The sequence below is a fragment of the Acomys russatus genome, chromosome 7 (assembly GCF_903995435.1).
Source record: "Acomys russatus chromosome 7, mAcoRus1.1, whole genome shotgun sequence".
Lineage (NCBI taxonomy): Eukaryota > Metazoa > Chordata > Mammalia > Rodentia > Muridae > Acomys > Acomys russatus.
This window is the reverse complement of record NC_067143.1, coordinates 55232348-55244842: the sequence shown is the minus strand read 5'-3', so window position 1 is coordinate 55244842 and position 12495 is coordinate 55232348. Positions and strand designations below refer to the sequence as shown.

At 37.6% G+C, this 12495-nt stretch overlaps 1 protein-coding gene across 1 annotated transcript; it reads left to right on the top strand.

The window, feature by feature from the left end:
- The first annotated feature begins 6003 nt into the window (after positions 1-6003).
- On the top strand, positions 6004-6948 carry LOC127192201 (olfactory receptor 52M1-like). The gene has a single exon (XM_051149523.1). It carries the CDS (start codon positions 6004-6006, stop codon positions 6946-6948), a length of 945 nt encoding a protein of 314 aa, XP_051005480.1.
- The last annotated feature ends 5547 nt before the right edge of the window (positions 6949-12495 follow it).

Genomic DNA, 12495 nt, shown 5'->3' with positions numbered 1-12495 from the left:
CTTACCAGGAAACTGGGACAGAGGGGAAGGCATCCTATTGGGACTCTAAATGAGAGACGCATGGGAGAATAGCAAAATAAAAGGATACAGAGGGTCCTAGAAATCTACAAGTAGAACAATATGATAGGCAGATTTGGGCCCAGGGTTCCCGCTCAAACTAAGGCACCAGCCAAGGACAATACAGGAGGTAAACTTTAAACCCCTTCCCAGATCTAGCCAATGGTCAGAATATTCTCCACAGTCTAGTGGAGAGTGTGATATGACTTTCTCACGTACTATGGTGCCTCACATTTGACCATGTCCCCTGGAGGGGGAGACCTGGTGGCACTCAGAGGAAGGACAGCAGGTAGCCAAGAAGAGACTTGATACCCTATGAGAATATATAGGGGGAGGTAATCCCCCTCAGGAACAGTCATAGGGGAGGGGATAATGGGAAAATGGGGGGAGGAGGAATGGGAGGATACAAGGGATGGGATAAACATTGAGATGTAACAAGAATAAATTAATAATAATAATAAAAAAGAAATATCCAAAGAAGAAAGAAGAAGAAAAAGAAAAAAAAGAATGTGAAAATTCAATCTGCCTAATATGTTCAAAGGTCAGGCCTTTAGAAAGTGGTTAGAATTAGATAGGATTATTGTGTCAACCTCCCTAGATTATCTCAGCCACTTTACGACAGCAGGAGAGATACAGAAAAGCACATATGGGTACACACACACACACACACACACACACACACACACACACACACACACACACCTATCATAATGTGATATTATCTAGTTGTTTCTTCACTAGAGCCTGTTCCATGCTACTCTGACTTCTCTGTACTAACCTCTAAAAACAAGTGCAAAGTAAGCTATGCAATAGACCTGTTTTCTTTGTTAAGTACCCTGAAACGCCATGAGTATTTCATTATGATGAAAAATCCACCAATAAAGTCATGCTGTTGTATAAAAAGTAAAAAAAAAAAAAAAAAAAAAAAAAAAAAGAAACAGATTTACAATCAGATATCAGATACAAGGTCTAATCTTTGGATTAAGGATTAGAAAGTAAAAACACTGCATAAGTTATTAACATCAGGAAGACTCACAAGAATATTATCCATATAGTACAGGATAGCCATGCTACCATTCACAGTGCAGAGGGAAATAAGGGTGGGGATCAGATGTGGGGAGAGTGGTGCCAGGAGGACAGAGTGCTTGCAGAGAGAAGAGAAACCATGGTCAGGGCCATCTCTGAGAAAATGTGGGGACCCATGACAGGGTAGACTCCTAGGAGGATATGGAAGTGGCTTTAATAAAGACACCAACTAGCAGGAGTCATGGAGACTGAAGAAGCCACCCTCTAACTAGAAAGGACTCCTAGTCGAGGGAGGGGAATACCAATCCATCCACAAAAACCTCAACCAAAAATTTACTCTGTGTACAAGGTGTGCAGGGTAAAGATAGAGTAGAGATGGAGGTCCTTGCCTCTATCCATGCCTCCAATGCCTGGTCCAACCTGAGACCCACGCCGTAGGAGAGATCCAGCCTCCAACACTATTAACAATACTCTGCTATACCTGCAGATAGAAGCCTAGCATAGCTGTCCTCTGAGAGGCCACACCCAGTAATAGTCGAAACAGACCCTGAAACTTGCTGGAGAGAGCTCAGGGAGTCTTGTGGAAGAGTTGAGGCTAGAATAGAAGGACCCAGAGGAGACAGTGGCTCTACAACAAGACCAGCAGATCCAACTAACCAGGGCCCATGGGGAGCATATGAGAAGCACCAATCAAGAAACAAGCATGGACTAGACTTAGGCCTCCTACACAGATGGTGCTGATGTGCATCTCCAGTTCCATGTGTGTCCCCTACTAAGGGGAACAGTGGGCTGCCTCTGACATGAACCCTCCTGCATGCTTTTCCATCACTTCCCCCTGGTGGGACTGCCGGGTCAGGTCACAGTGGAAGAGAAGGCACTCAATCCTGATGTGACTTGATCTGTTGGGGTGGGTTATTGGGGAAGGATCCCACTTTCTGAGAGGTAAGGGAAGAGATGAGGAAAGAGAGAAGGAGGATTTGATAAGGGGAAGAGTAGGGAGGGAGCTACGATTGGGATGCAAAGTGAATAACTAAATAAATAAAATTTTAAAAGAATATTCTGCCAGGCGTGATGGCGCATGCTTTTAATCCCAGCCCTCGGTAGGAGGACGCAGGAGGACATCTGAGAGTTCTACAAAGCAAATCCATGACAGCCAGGGATACACAGAGAAACCCTGTCTCAAAAAACAAAACACAAAATAAAACAAAACAAAATATAATATTCTTGAATATATTCATCAACTATATTAAATATCAAAGTTTTCATAGTATATTAGGAGAACCATGTCTTTACTAATGTTCTTAAAGGAAAGTTCATGATAATTACTTCCCTAAGGCAAATTAGGTCTTGTAGTTTGGGAAATGCACCCTAACCCCAGAGGATCACTAAATGTTGCTCCATCTGGGATGGATCCAGAGTGAGCTGTAGTTCCAGCTGCTATTAGCAGAGCATGCCAAGTATCTGCTCATCAAAGGAAGGTCTCTGGAGAACAGGCAGCGTTTAAACTGGAAGAATGAAAATAGATAAACTGGATGAGAAAGAACAAGCAAGGCTGCACTCTAAAATACTACTTTGTAGAATTATGACATCATCAGAAAGGTAATATTCCATTCTATGAATATGCAAAATGCATAATAAAGTTAAAAATAATGATGATCATACATATATCTTTAATAAATGGTACATAGTATATCTGTTTATTAGCTAAAGTGCAGAATGATAGGCATTCTGAATTAGACTTGTAATAGCATTGTAATTGCCCAGCACAGATCATGTCTGGGTGTATGGATTCCTGCTTTTGTTCTATTTAGCATTAGAGTTTGAGAAATTATAGTACATCTTGTGGAAGAAATACTATTTAAAAGTAAAGAAGAAATGTGTCTTATTTTTTAAGATGAAATTTGTTCAAAAACAAGATCTCATGACTCTGAAAGGAAGTAAGGAGGTAGACATGGGAGAAACTAGAGGTCACCAAATAGTTGAAGAGGGGAAGGAATAGGGCAGCATGATGTAATTATATCTTTTTAAAAATTTTTATTAATTTATTCTTGTTACATCTCAATGGTTATCCCATCCCTTGTATCCTCCCATTCTTCCTTCCCTCCCATTTTCCCCTTATTCCCCTCTCCTATGACTGTTCCTGAGGGGGATCTCCTCCCCCTGTATATGCTCATAGGGTATTAATATCTTAATTAAAATTAAAATGTCAGAAATTTAATAGTAAATAAAAGAAAATCCAGTTGTGGCATTTTGGTTCTGTTTTTTAATTGTAGATTTCAGTTGCACCATATGCACAGGGTCTGAAACAGTTTTTCTTTAAGAGAGTATTTTCACATTAAGCAATTATTTAATTACTTGGAAGTTTGTTGATAAAATAAAGAATCTGGTGCTAGTCTTTGGGCTGAATCAATGCAAGACCAACTTATGCAAGATTTCCACACTGAGAAATTTAAACTTATAAAGGAGTCAGGCAACATAATAATTACATTTCACTAAACAAAACATAGCACAAATTTTTAAACCTTTCAAAATATCAAAATTGTAAAGTTCCAATGAGAACACAGATAACAACAAATGTCCACTTGAGGTAATCACAGAATCACAGAATCACAGAATCACAGAATCACAGATGAAATTCTATTTGGCCTAAATGCTACAAGGATAATGAAAAGGAGAACAGAAACTACCATCAAAAGACTATGTGATAAATGTTACCATTATTCAAAGAAGCACTGTGTGGTTGATGAGTACTTTAACATTTATGTCACTCTATTTAGAACACAGAAAACAGTGAGCACGAAATCCCTAAGGACATTTTTTTTGTTGGGGTGGAGTGATGGGTCAGCAGTTAAGAGCGCTGGGCTGGCTGCTCCTCGAGGAGACCTGGATTATGAATCCCAGCATCCACATGGTGGCTCAGGATCCTTCATAATTCAGGGAGAGCTGATCCCCACTTCTGGCCTTTACAGACACCAGGCATGCACATAGTACACCACATACATGCAGAAAAAGCACCTATAGGGACAAAACAAAGTGGCTATTTAAGAAAATATCAAAGAATGCTTTTTATTATCTAAATTTTTAGTCTAATTATGGCATCTCTTTATCTTCTCATTGAATTTTGTTTTCCCCTTCTTCATAATTGGAAACTGACACATGAGCATAAATCATATGAATCAGGCTACTTAGAACTTATTATAGCTATAAATACACATAATAGAAAGGTATGAGCAGACACTATTATGAGAACAAAATCAAGAAAGATAAAGACAGAAGCTAAAAAAATACTCATGCTTTTTAAGGTTTTAAAAATTCTTTAATAGGTAAATTAATAATAATTTAAATAGATTAAGTAAGTATTTTATGAAGCCCATGTAAAAGTCAAAGATTTCCAAATAAAACTGTGTAGCCCATGAAGCATCCAGGTAGCCTAATGACCTCTACCTTTACACAAGAATGCCAAAAGAGCACAAACACCAGTTTGTGAGATTCTTGACCAGACTGTCAAATTATAATGGAAAATACAGGCCTCAATATTGGTGATTTCAGGAACATTAACTTCTACATATTTATTACCAATAAATTGTAAGGCATATTACTGAGCTACATTTACATAGAACATTTCAATTGATATGAACTAATTAAAAATTTTTCCATTTAAGTTACATTTTTAATAAGGAACCAAACATACAAAATTAACAGACCATGTTTAATAAACTTAGGATAACCATTTTTCACACTGATGTGCAAAGCCAAAATTTACATAAAGTTATATTGAAGATTCTGACTTTTAAAGGAATCCAAAGCATTGGTGTGTTCTAGTTGCCTGTATATTTAATATTCACGGCAGAACATAGTGAATTTGCCACAAATAAAACAAAAAAAATCTTTGTGCTCAGGAAGAGGTGTTTTAGAATGCCTGAGTCTCTGCCACTTCATCTGTGATGCTTTTGTGCTATCTGGAAACTTATAGAATTCTATTTTCTAACAGTCAAAACCAGAGAGCTTTTGTGCCTTTACTAGCTAAGAATTAATCCCTTTCCCAGGTCAGGAGCAACTAAGTAAGTCATCATTACCTCATATAAAATGATGTGAATTGATATATAAAGTTTCAAATTTATAATGCATGCATCAATAGAAATACCTAGTGTATTAATCTCTGTTGTTAATAATATGTTCAGAAATAATATAAGGTGAGATAAACCAGACAGGATAGGAAAAGTACAGAAGTGTTGAAATGGAAAATTAAAATTTCTCAAAGTTAAGATAAAATAGGTGGAAATATATATGAGGAAATTACATGTGAGTAAAGAAAACTGGGTACAAAACTAACTGTTGCCAGCAAATCTTAGAAAGAATGCCATGCCCTGTGGAGGAAGTCTGCAAACATTCACAGAAAATTACAAGCTCAAGGCTCCTGAGAAGAGGTTCTGAGATATTAACTGGAAAGCCGAAGAAGGAAAACCCAGAACTTTTAGGAAATAAAAAGTTTTCTTGATAGTATTAAGATAAGTGGTAGAAAATTGTCTTTCTTGAGAGATTAAGAACAAAGTTCAAATAAATAGTGTTGAAAACGTTCTTTATTTTAATTGGATGACTAAGAAAAGATAATTGATAATTAAATTCCAAATTCACAAAGGAGTAGATCATTTTTATTGTATATAAATGTTAAAAATGCTTTATTTGAATATATTAATGATGTTCTTGATTTATAGAGAGACTTTGCTTCAGGATATACCTTTTTATACTAGTATGTTTTAGGGTTTTGCACATTCATAACAACCGTGGGAATTGTCTAACATGATGCTTTTGGTTCTTCTAGATTTACTTCTCATTCATTTTCAGAGTTGTTTGTAAAAACCTTTGTGAAACATGCACACTGTACAAGGACTTCAGCCACACACAGTGGGCAGTGCCACCATGGAGCCAACTAATAAGTCCCAACTTTCTCCAAGCACCTTCTGGCTGATGGGCATCCCTGGCCTGGAGCATCTCCATGTCTGGATTGGCATTCCCTTCTGCTCCATGTACATGGTGGCAGTAATGGGGAATGTGACCATCCTGGCTGTGGTGAGAGCAGAGCGCAGCCTCCACGAGCCCATGTTCCTCTTCCTGTGCATGCTGTCCGTCACTGACCTGGTCCTCTCCACATCTACACTGCCACGCATGCTCTGCCTCTTCTGGATGGGAGCCCATGACATCGCCTTCAATGCATGCCTTGCCCAGATGTTCTTCATCCACAGCTTCACGGCCATGGAATCTGGCTTCTTCTTGGCCATGGCCATTGACCGCTATGTGGCCATCTGTGACCCACTGCGCCATGCCACAATTCTCACGCACAGTCGCATCGCCAAAATGGGAGCGGTAGTGGTGCTGCGGGGGGTAGGCTTCTTCTCCCCACACCCCATCCTGCTCAAGCAGCTGCCCTATTGCAGAACTCGAATCATTGCCCACACCTACTGTGAGTTCATGGCTGTGGTGAAGCTGGCGTGTGTGGACATAGGACGCACCAAGCGTTACAGCCTCAGTGTTGCTTTTGGCATTGGCTCCTGTGATTGTTTCTTCATTGCCATCTCCTACGTTCTGATCCTCCGTGCTGTCTTCCGTCTTCCATCTCGAGAAGCAAGTCTTAAAGCCTTAGGCACCTGTGGCTCTCATGTCTGTGTCATTGTTGTTTTCTACTCCACAGCTGGGTTTACCTTCCTGACCCACCGTTTTGGCCACAATGTGGCCCCCCAAGTTCATATCCTAATAGCTAATATGTACTTATTGGTTCCACCATTTCTTAACCCCATTGTTTATGGTGTTAGGACAAAGAAAATTAGAGAGTATGTAGTTAGTACTCTAAGAATAAAAGGTAGCTGATCATGCTGAAATTTTTACAAATAATAATAGAACTTGAAAGAATGCAAAAATGTTTTTTTCTCATTATGGCTTCTTTTCCTTGGGAATTCAGACATTAGTTTTTCTTGTGAAGGAATTAATACATATAGAAAAAGTAGCCCAAATTCTGGTGAAATTAGTAGCTGCGATAGTTTGTGTGTATTTTGTTTTTAGTAAGCTTCTTCAGAATTTTATAATAACACCAAGCTATTTTTCCTGGTTGGTCCTTTAAATCTATGCGTTAACTGGACAAAATAGCTTACCTTAGATTAAAAATCAATTAAAAAGGAAAGAAACACACAACCATTCTAAAATCATCCTTGGAAAGAATCTGCTACTGGAAAATGAATAATCACTGTCAATAATCGACATAAAAATTGTATCTGACTTTTAGCCTCTGAATACCAGAAAATGTCCAATATATTTATAGTAATTGGCACACAAGACCTCTCACTGTGTGCTGGAGCATCTTCTGGGTATATTCCAAGCACACAACAAGAAAATTTGCTCAACCATGTTCATAGCAGCCTTATTCATAATAGCCAGAACATGGAAACAGCCTAAGTGTCCCTCAGTAGAAGAGTGGATAAAGAAACTGTGGTACATATACACTATGGAATACTACTCAGCTATTAAAAACAAGGAATTCCCGAAATCTGTGGATAAATGGATTGAGCTAGAAATGATCATAATGAGTGAGTTAACCCAGAAGCAGAAAGAATCAAATGGTATATACTCACTTATATCTGCATACTAGCCCAAGGGGCATGTCCCACGAAAGCCTTCACTTACCAGGAAACTGGGACAGAGCGGAAGGCATCCTATTGGGACTCTAAATGAGAGACGCATGGGAGAATAGCAAAATAAAAGGATACAGAGGGTCCTATAAATCTACAAGTAGAACAATATGATAGGCAGATTTGGGCCCAGGGGTCCTGCTCAAACTAAGGCACCAGCCAAGGACAATACAGGAGGTAAACTTTAAACCCCTTCCCAGATCTAGCCAATGGTCAGAATATTCTCCACAGTCGAGTGGAGAGTGTGATACGACTTTCTCACGTACTATGGTGCCTCACATTTGACCATGTCCCCTGGAGGGGGAGACCTGGTGGCACTCAGAGGAAGGACAGCAAGCAGCCAAGAAGAGACTTGATACCCTATGAGAATATACAGGGGGACGTAATCCTCCTCAGGAACAGTCATAGGGGAGGGGAATAATGGGAAAATGGAGGGGGGGAATGGGAGGATACAAGGGAAGGGATAAACATTGAGATGTAACAAGAATAAATTAATAAAAAAAAAAAAAAGACCTCTCACTGTATCCTTTACAATGATGAAATCAATAAATATTTAAGATTTTTCTATCTTAAATATGTCTTTGTGTGTATATTCACAAGAGTAAAGGTGTCCTCTGAGATCATGAGTCTTGGATTGCTTATAACAGGAGTTACACGTGGTTGTGAGCTTCCCAATGTAGGTCCTGGAATCAGACGCCTGGACTTCTGCACATTTAATACATATCCAAACCACTGAGGGTATCTCTCTAGCTCAATTCCACAAATATTTAAACCGCTTTGTAATTACAGAATATTTTTCTCTGTTATAAGGAACTCGTCATTCCTACCGTTTTTCACACTATCTAACTGACATGAGGCCTCTTTAAACCTTTTTGCCACTTGTGTCATTAGTCTTGGATTCTATTGTTATTCATACATTCTTATGAATAAGCCCACAGCCTGCTCAGACACAATAATCTTGATTTTATTTTTGTATTTGTATTTATAAATTAAAAGGTACTTCCTTTTGTAAAAGTATGTTTTTTTTTTAAACGAATCAGTTTAAATGTTAAATATTTTAAGTGAAATTATTTAAAAAAATTTTTTTTCTCCTGGAACAATTTAAACACCTAAAATATATATTCCTGATAAAATTTACTCATCTCCTTATTTCTTGTTTGACACAAGATAAATTTACACAATAAAAACTCAATAAATACTCGTGAATTTTACGGTGTCTCTATAGTAACTTGTACTTAAAAAATACTATTTATACTTTTTTGATGAGGCATTCCCATGAGTTTGAGAGTGGTTGTCTGTACAGGCATATTCACCGATGTGTAACAGCACAAATATGTGGATGCATGTCCAAATGTGTGTGTTTGTATGGGAGCTAACAACCAAGGAAAGACAGAGGGGTCATGGAGATGGGTTATTAATGTCACACGGAAAGGAAATGAAATCCACGAATCTATCTGGTTCTTCAGATAATATGAGGTGTGACACCTTGAAAGAGGGAATATTCTTTGTTGGCTACTGAACAGAGTAAGAGAACCTGGATTAACACTCCGATAGTAGCCGGCAAGAGTGAGAAGGCGTGGAAACTGTGCTCAGCTAAATGCCGAGGTACTTGCTGAGCTTAGGAGACAAGAGGAGCAATGTGTAAACAAGAAATACACTCAACTTTGCAAGATTTTTAGTTCTTAAAAAACCTTACATTTTATTTCAAATAGTTTTATTTTTGTTAATGATACGACTTAAATTACAATGCACACATTATATTATATTACTGTATTATATTACATTAAGATAGAGACTTATACATCACAGAAAGGCCTTAAATTTGCTATATATCCAAGTATAACCTTGGGCTTCCGATCCTCTGCCTTCCAGGTTACAGGCATATGCCAACCACAACCACATTGATGTGGTCCTGGAACTTGAGCCCATGGCTTCATGCATGCTACTTAAGCGTGCTATATATGCAGGCTTGAGTGTCTATAGCTCTCAAACCCTGCTTCTAGGCCAAAACCTAATGCTCCAGGATTTAGCAGATCCTGCTACATGGTAGGCACTACGTAAATCTTTGGAAGCAGGATCTCACTGTTAGTCCACACTGGTGTGGGTCTCGTTGGTATAGAATGACATATTGGCTACAAATACATGATGCTCCTGCCTCAGCCACTGGAGTGTTGTGGTTACAGACATATTTCAGCTTTCCTGACAGACTTCAGTAAACCTTAAAAAAAATGCATCTTTCCTCTGTATGAACTTTCCTAGGCTAATATTTTTAAATACATTATTGGGCCTTAAAACAAATAAGACCCTGTCTATATTTTCAATATGAAAAAATATAAGGGGCAGTATAATACATGGAACAAGCGCACTCCAGCAAGAAAAATACCTGCATTGCATTTGTGGAATCTAACATAAACAATAATTAAGAAGGTAAGACAACCCTATACAAAAAACTACAGACAACTAAGGAATGCTGCGAGTGGAAGAAATAGTCCTACTAAGGGAGGAGCACACAAGTTGGTTATCTAATACAGATTAGTCAACCCTGAAAATATACATATAAGTAACATTATGTACTGACTGAGAAGATTATATCTGGAGATTTATATGTATATAAATGCACAAATAAACAATTAGTGAGAAAAGAGGCCTTCAATTTGAAAAAAAGCAAGGAGGGTTTTGTGAGGGATTGGAGAGAAGAAAGTAAGAGGCATTTACATAATAACATTATATTCTCAAAAATAAGCTCAGTACATTTTAAAAAGAATATTAAATAGAAAAAAGGAAAGAAACTTAGTTACTGGGGTGGCATAGAATGATAGAGAGACATAAATCTAAGAATAAATGGTTATGGCTATGAAGAAGAATACATCCAGGATCTCAACATAAAGAAATACTATCTATACTAATCAGGTTTTGTAACCCGATTGTGAGTTTATCGTGTTTTAGGTTCCCTTCTCTCAAATGTATAATAATCTGAACAACATAATTAAATACTTAGCAATGGATAGCATCACATTGTTCAACCTAAGTTTATAAAATTAAAACATATATCCAAAAAAGTTTTTGTGGCTGCAATGATATGAATAATAGAGAGGAAAAAATGAAAGAAATGAAAGAGGTGCCTGTCGTAGGAGAACTTTTACTGTGCAGAGAAGTAATGATTTGATCCAGATGAGCATATGACCAAAGGAAGAGCTTTTACTCACTTCAGTAGCATAATATGCTTTACACTGTGGAGCGTAGCTTGCTGAAGATTCAGCGAAACTCTGAAGTCACATAAATGTCGTTTGCCTCACCACTGTTATTCTAGGTAAAAGAGTTCAGAGTTGACAACTGAAGAAAAAACTGTGTGTGTGTGTGTGTGTGTGTGTGTGTGTGTGTGTGTGTGTGTGTGTGTGAATGTTTATACTTATTCATAGTTGATGATGATGATAATTATTATTTTTAAATATATTTTATTAATTTATTCATATTACATGTCAATTGTTATCTCATCCCTTGTATCCTCCCATTCCTCCTTCCCTCCCATTTTCCCCTTACTCCCCTCCCCTATGACTGTGACTGAGGGGGACCTCCTTCCCCCTGTATATGTTCATAGGGTATCAAGTCTATTCTTGGTAGCCTGCTATCCTTCCTCTGAGTGCCACCAGGCCACTGATCCAGGGGACGTGGTCAAATATGGGGCATCAGAGTTTGTGTGAAAGTCAGACTCCACTCTCCACTCCTCAAGACCCAGCTATTCCACTCCTTGGAATGTGCCCAGAAGATGCTCTAGCACACAACAAGAAACTTTGCTCAACCATGTTCATAGCAGCCTTATTCATAATAGCCAGAAACTGGAAACAACCTAAGTGTCCCTCAGAGGAAGAATGGATAAAGAAAACTGTGGTACATTTACACTATGGAATACTACTCAGCTCTTAAAAACAAGTAATTCCCAAAATTTGTGGACAAATGGAATGAACTAGAAATGATCATAATGAGTGAGTTAACTCAGAAGCAGAAAGATTATTATTATTATGATTTATTACTATTTTATTATTATTAGCCTGCTTTTGACTTGTATATAAATAAATAGACATAACTCCATAGTAAACTCCCTGTTCTTCTGGCTCTTACAATATTCCTGTCCCCTTTTCTGCAATGATTCCTGAGTCTTAGGTTTGGGAATTTATTGTAGACACATCTATTAGGGATGGTCTCTACAACTTTGTCATTTGATCTGTTGTTGTTTTCTGTAATAGTCTTTGTGTGGTTCAAAGATAAGTTTCTTTGATTGGAGGTAATCAGTACATTTCTCTTTGGGTATAAGGGCAAATATGTATAGTATTATTTGCTGTGATATTGTGTCTCCCAGTAATTTAAAAAATGTACTCATACAGTCTCATAAACATAAGTACCTAAATATGAGCTTAATAAGGACATCAACAACAGACATTCTAATGTGAGTTAGAGAAATCCCAGGAGTTCTTAACTTTACACAAAGAACTACAACATAACTTTGGAATGTTGAAAGTTCGATAAATAGTTCTTTTCAGGAAAAGCATACCAATTAGTTACCCAACACCAAGTGGTCACCATTGAAAACGTACATACTATTAATATTACACAGACCAAGAAGGATATATATATATATATATATATATATATATATATATAAAATACATATTTAGAAATATATTATATAAATATACACATATGTATATAATAACAATTAATAAAACAAGATGCC

Bases quoted from the DNA above. Each gene is read 5' to 3' on its own strand.
- LOC127192201 (XM_051149523.1), top strand. From the start codon at position 6,004: ATGGAGCCAACTAATAAGTCCCAACTTTCTCCAAGCACCTTCTGGCTG.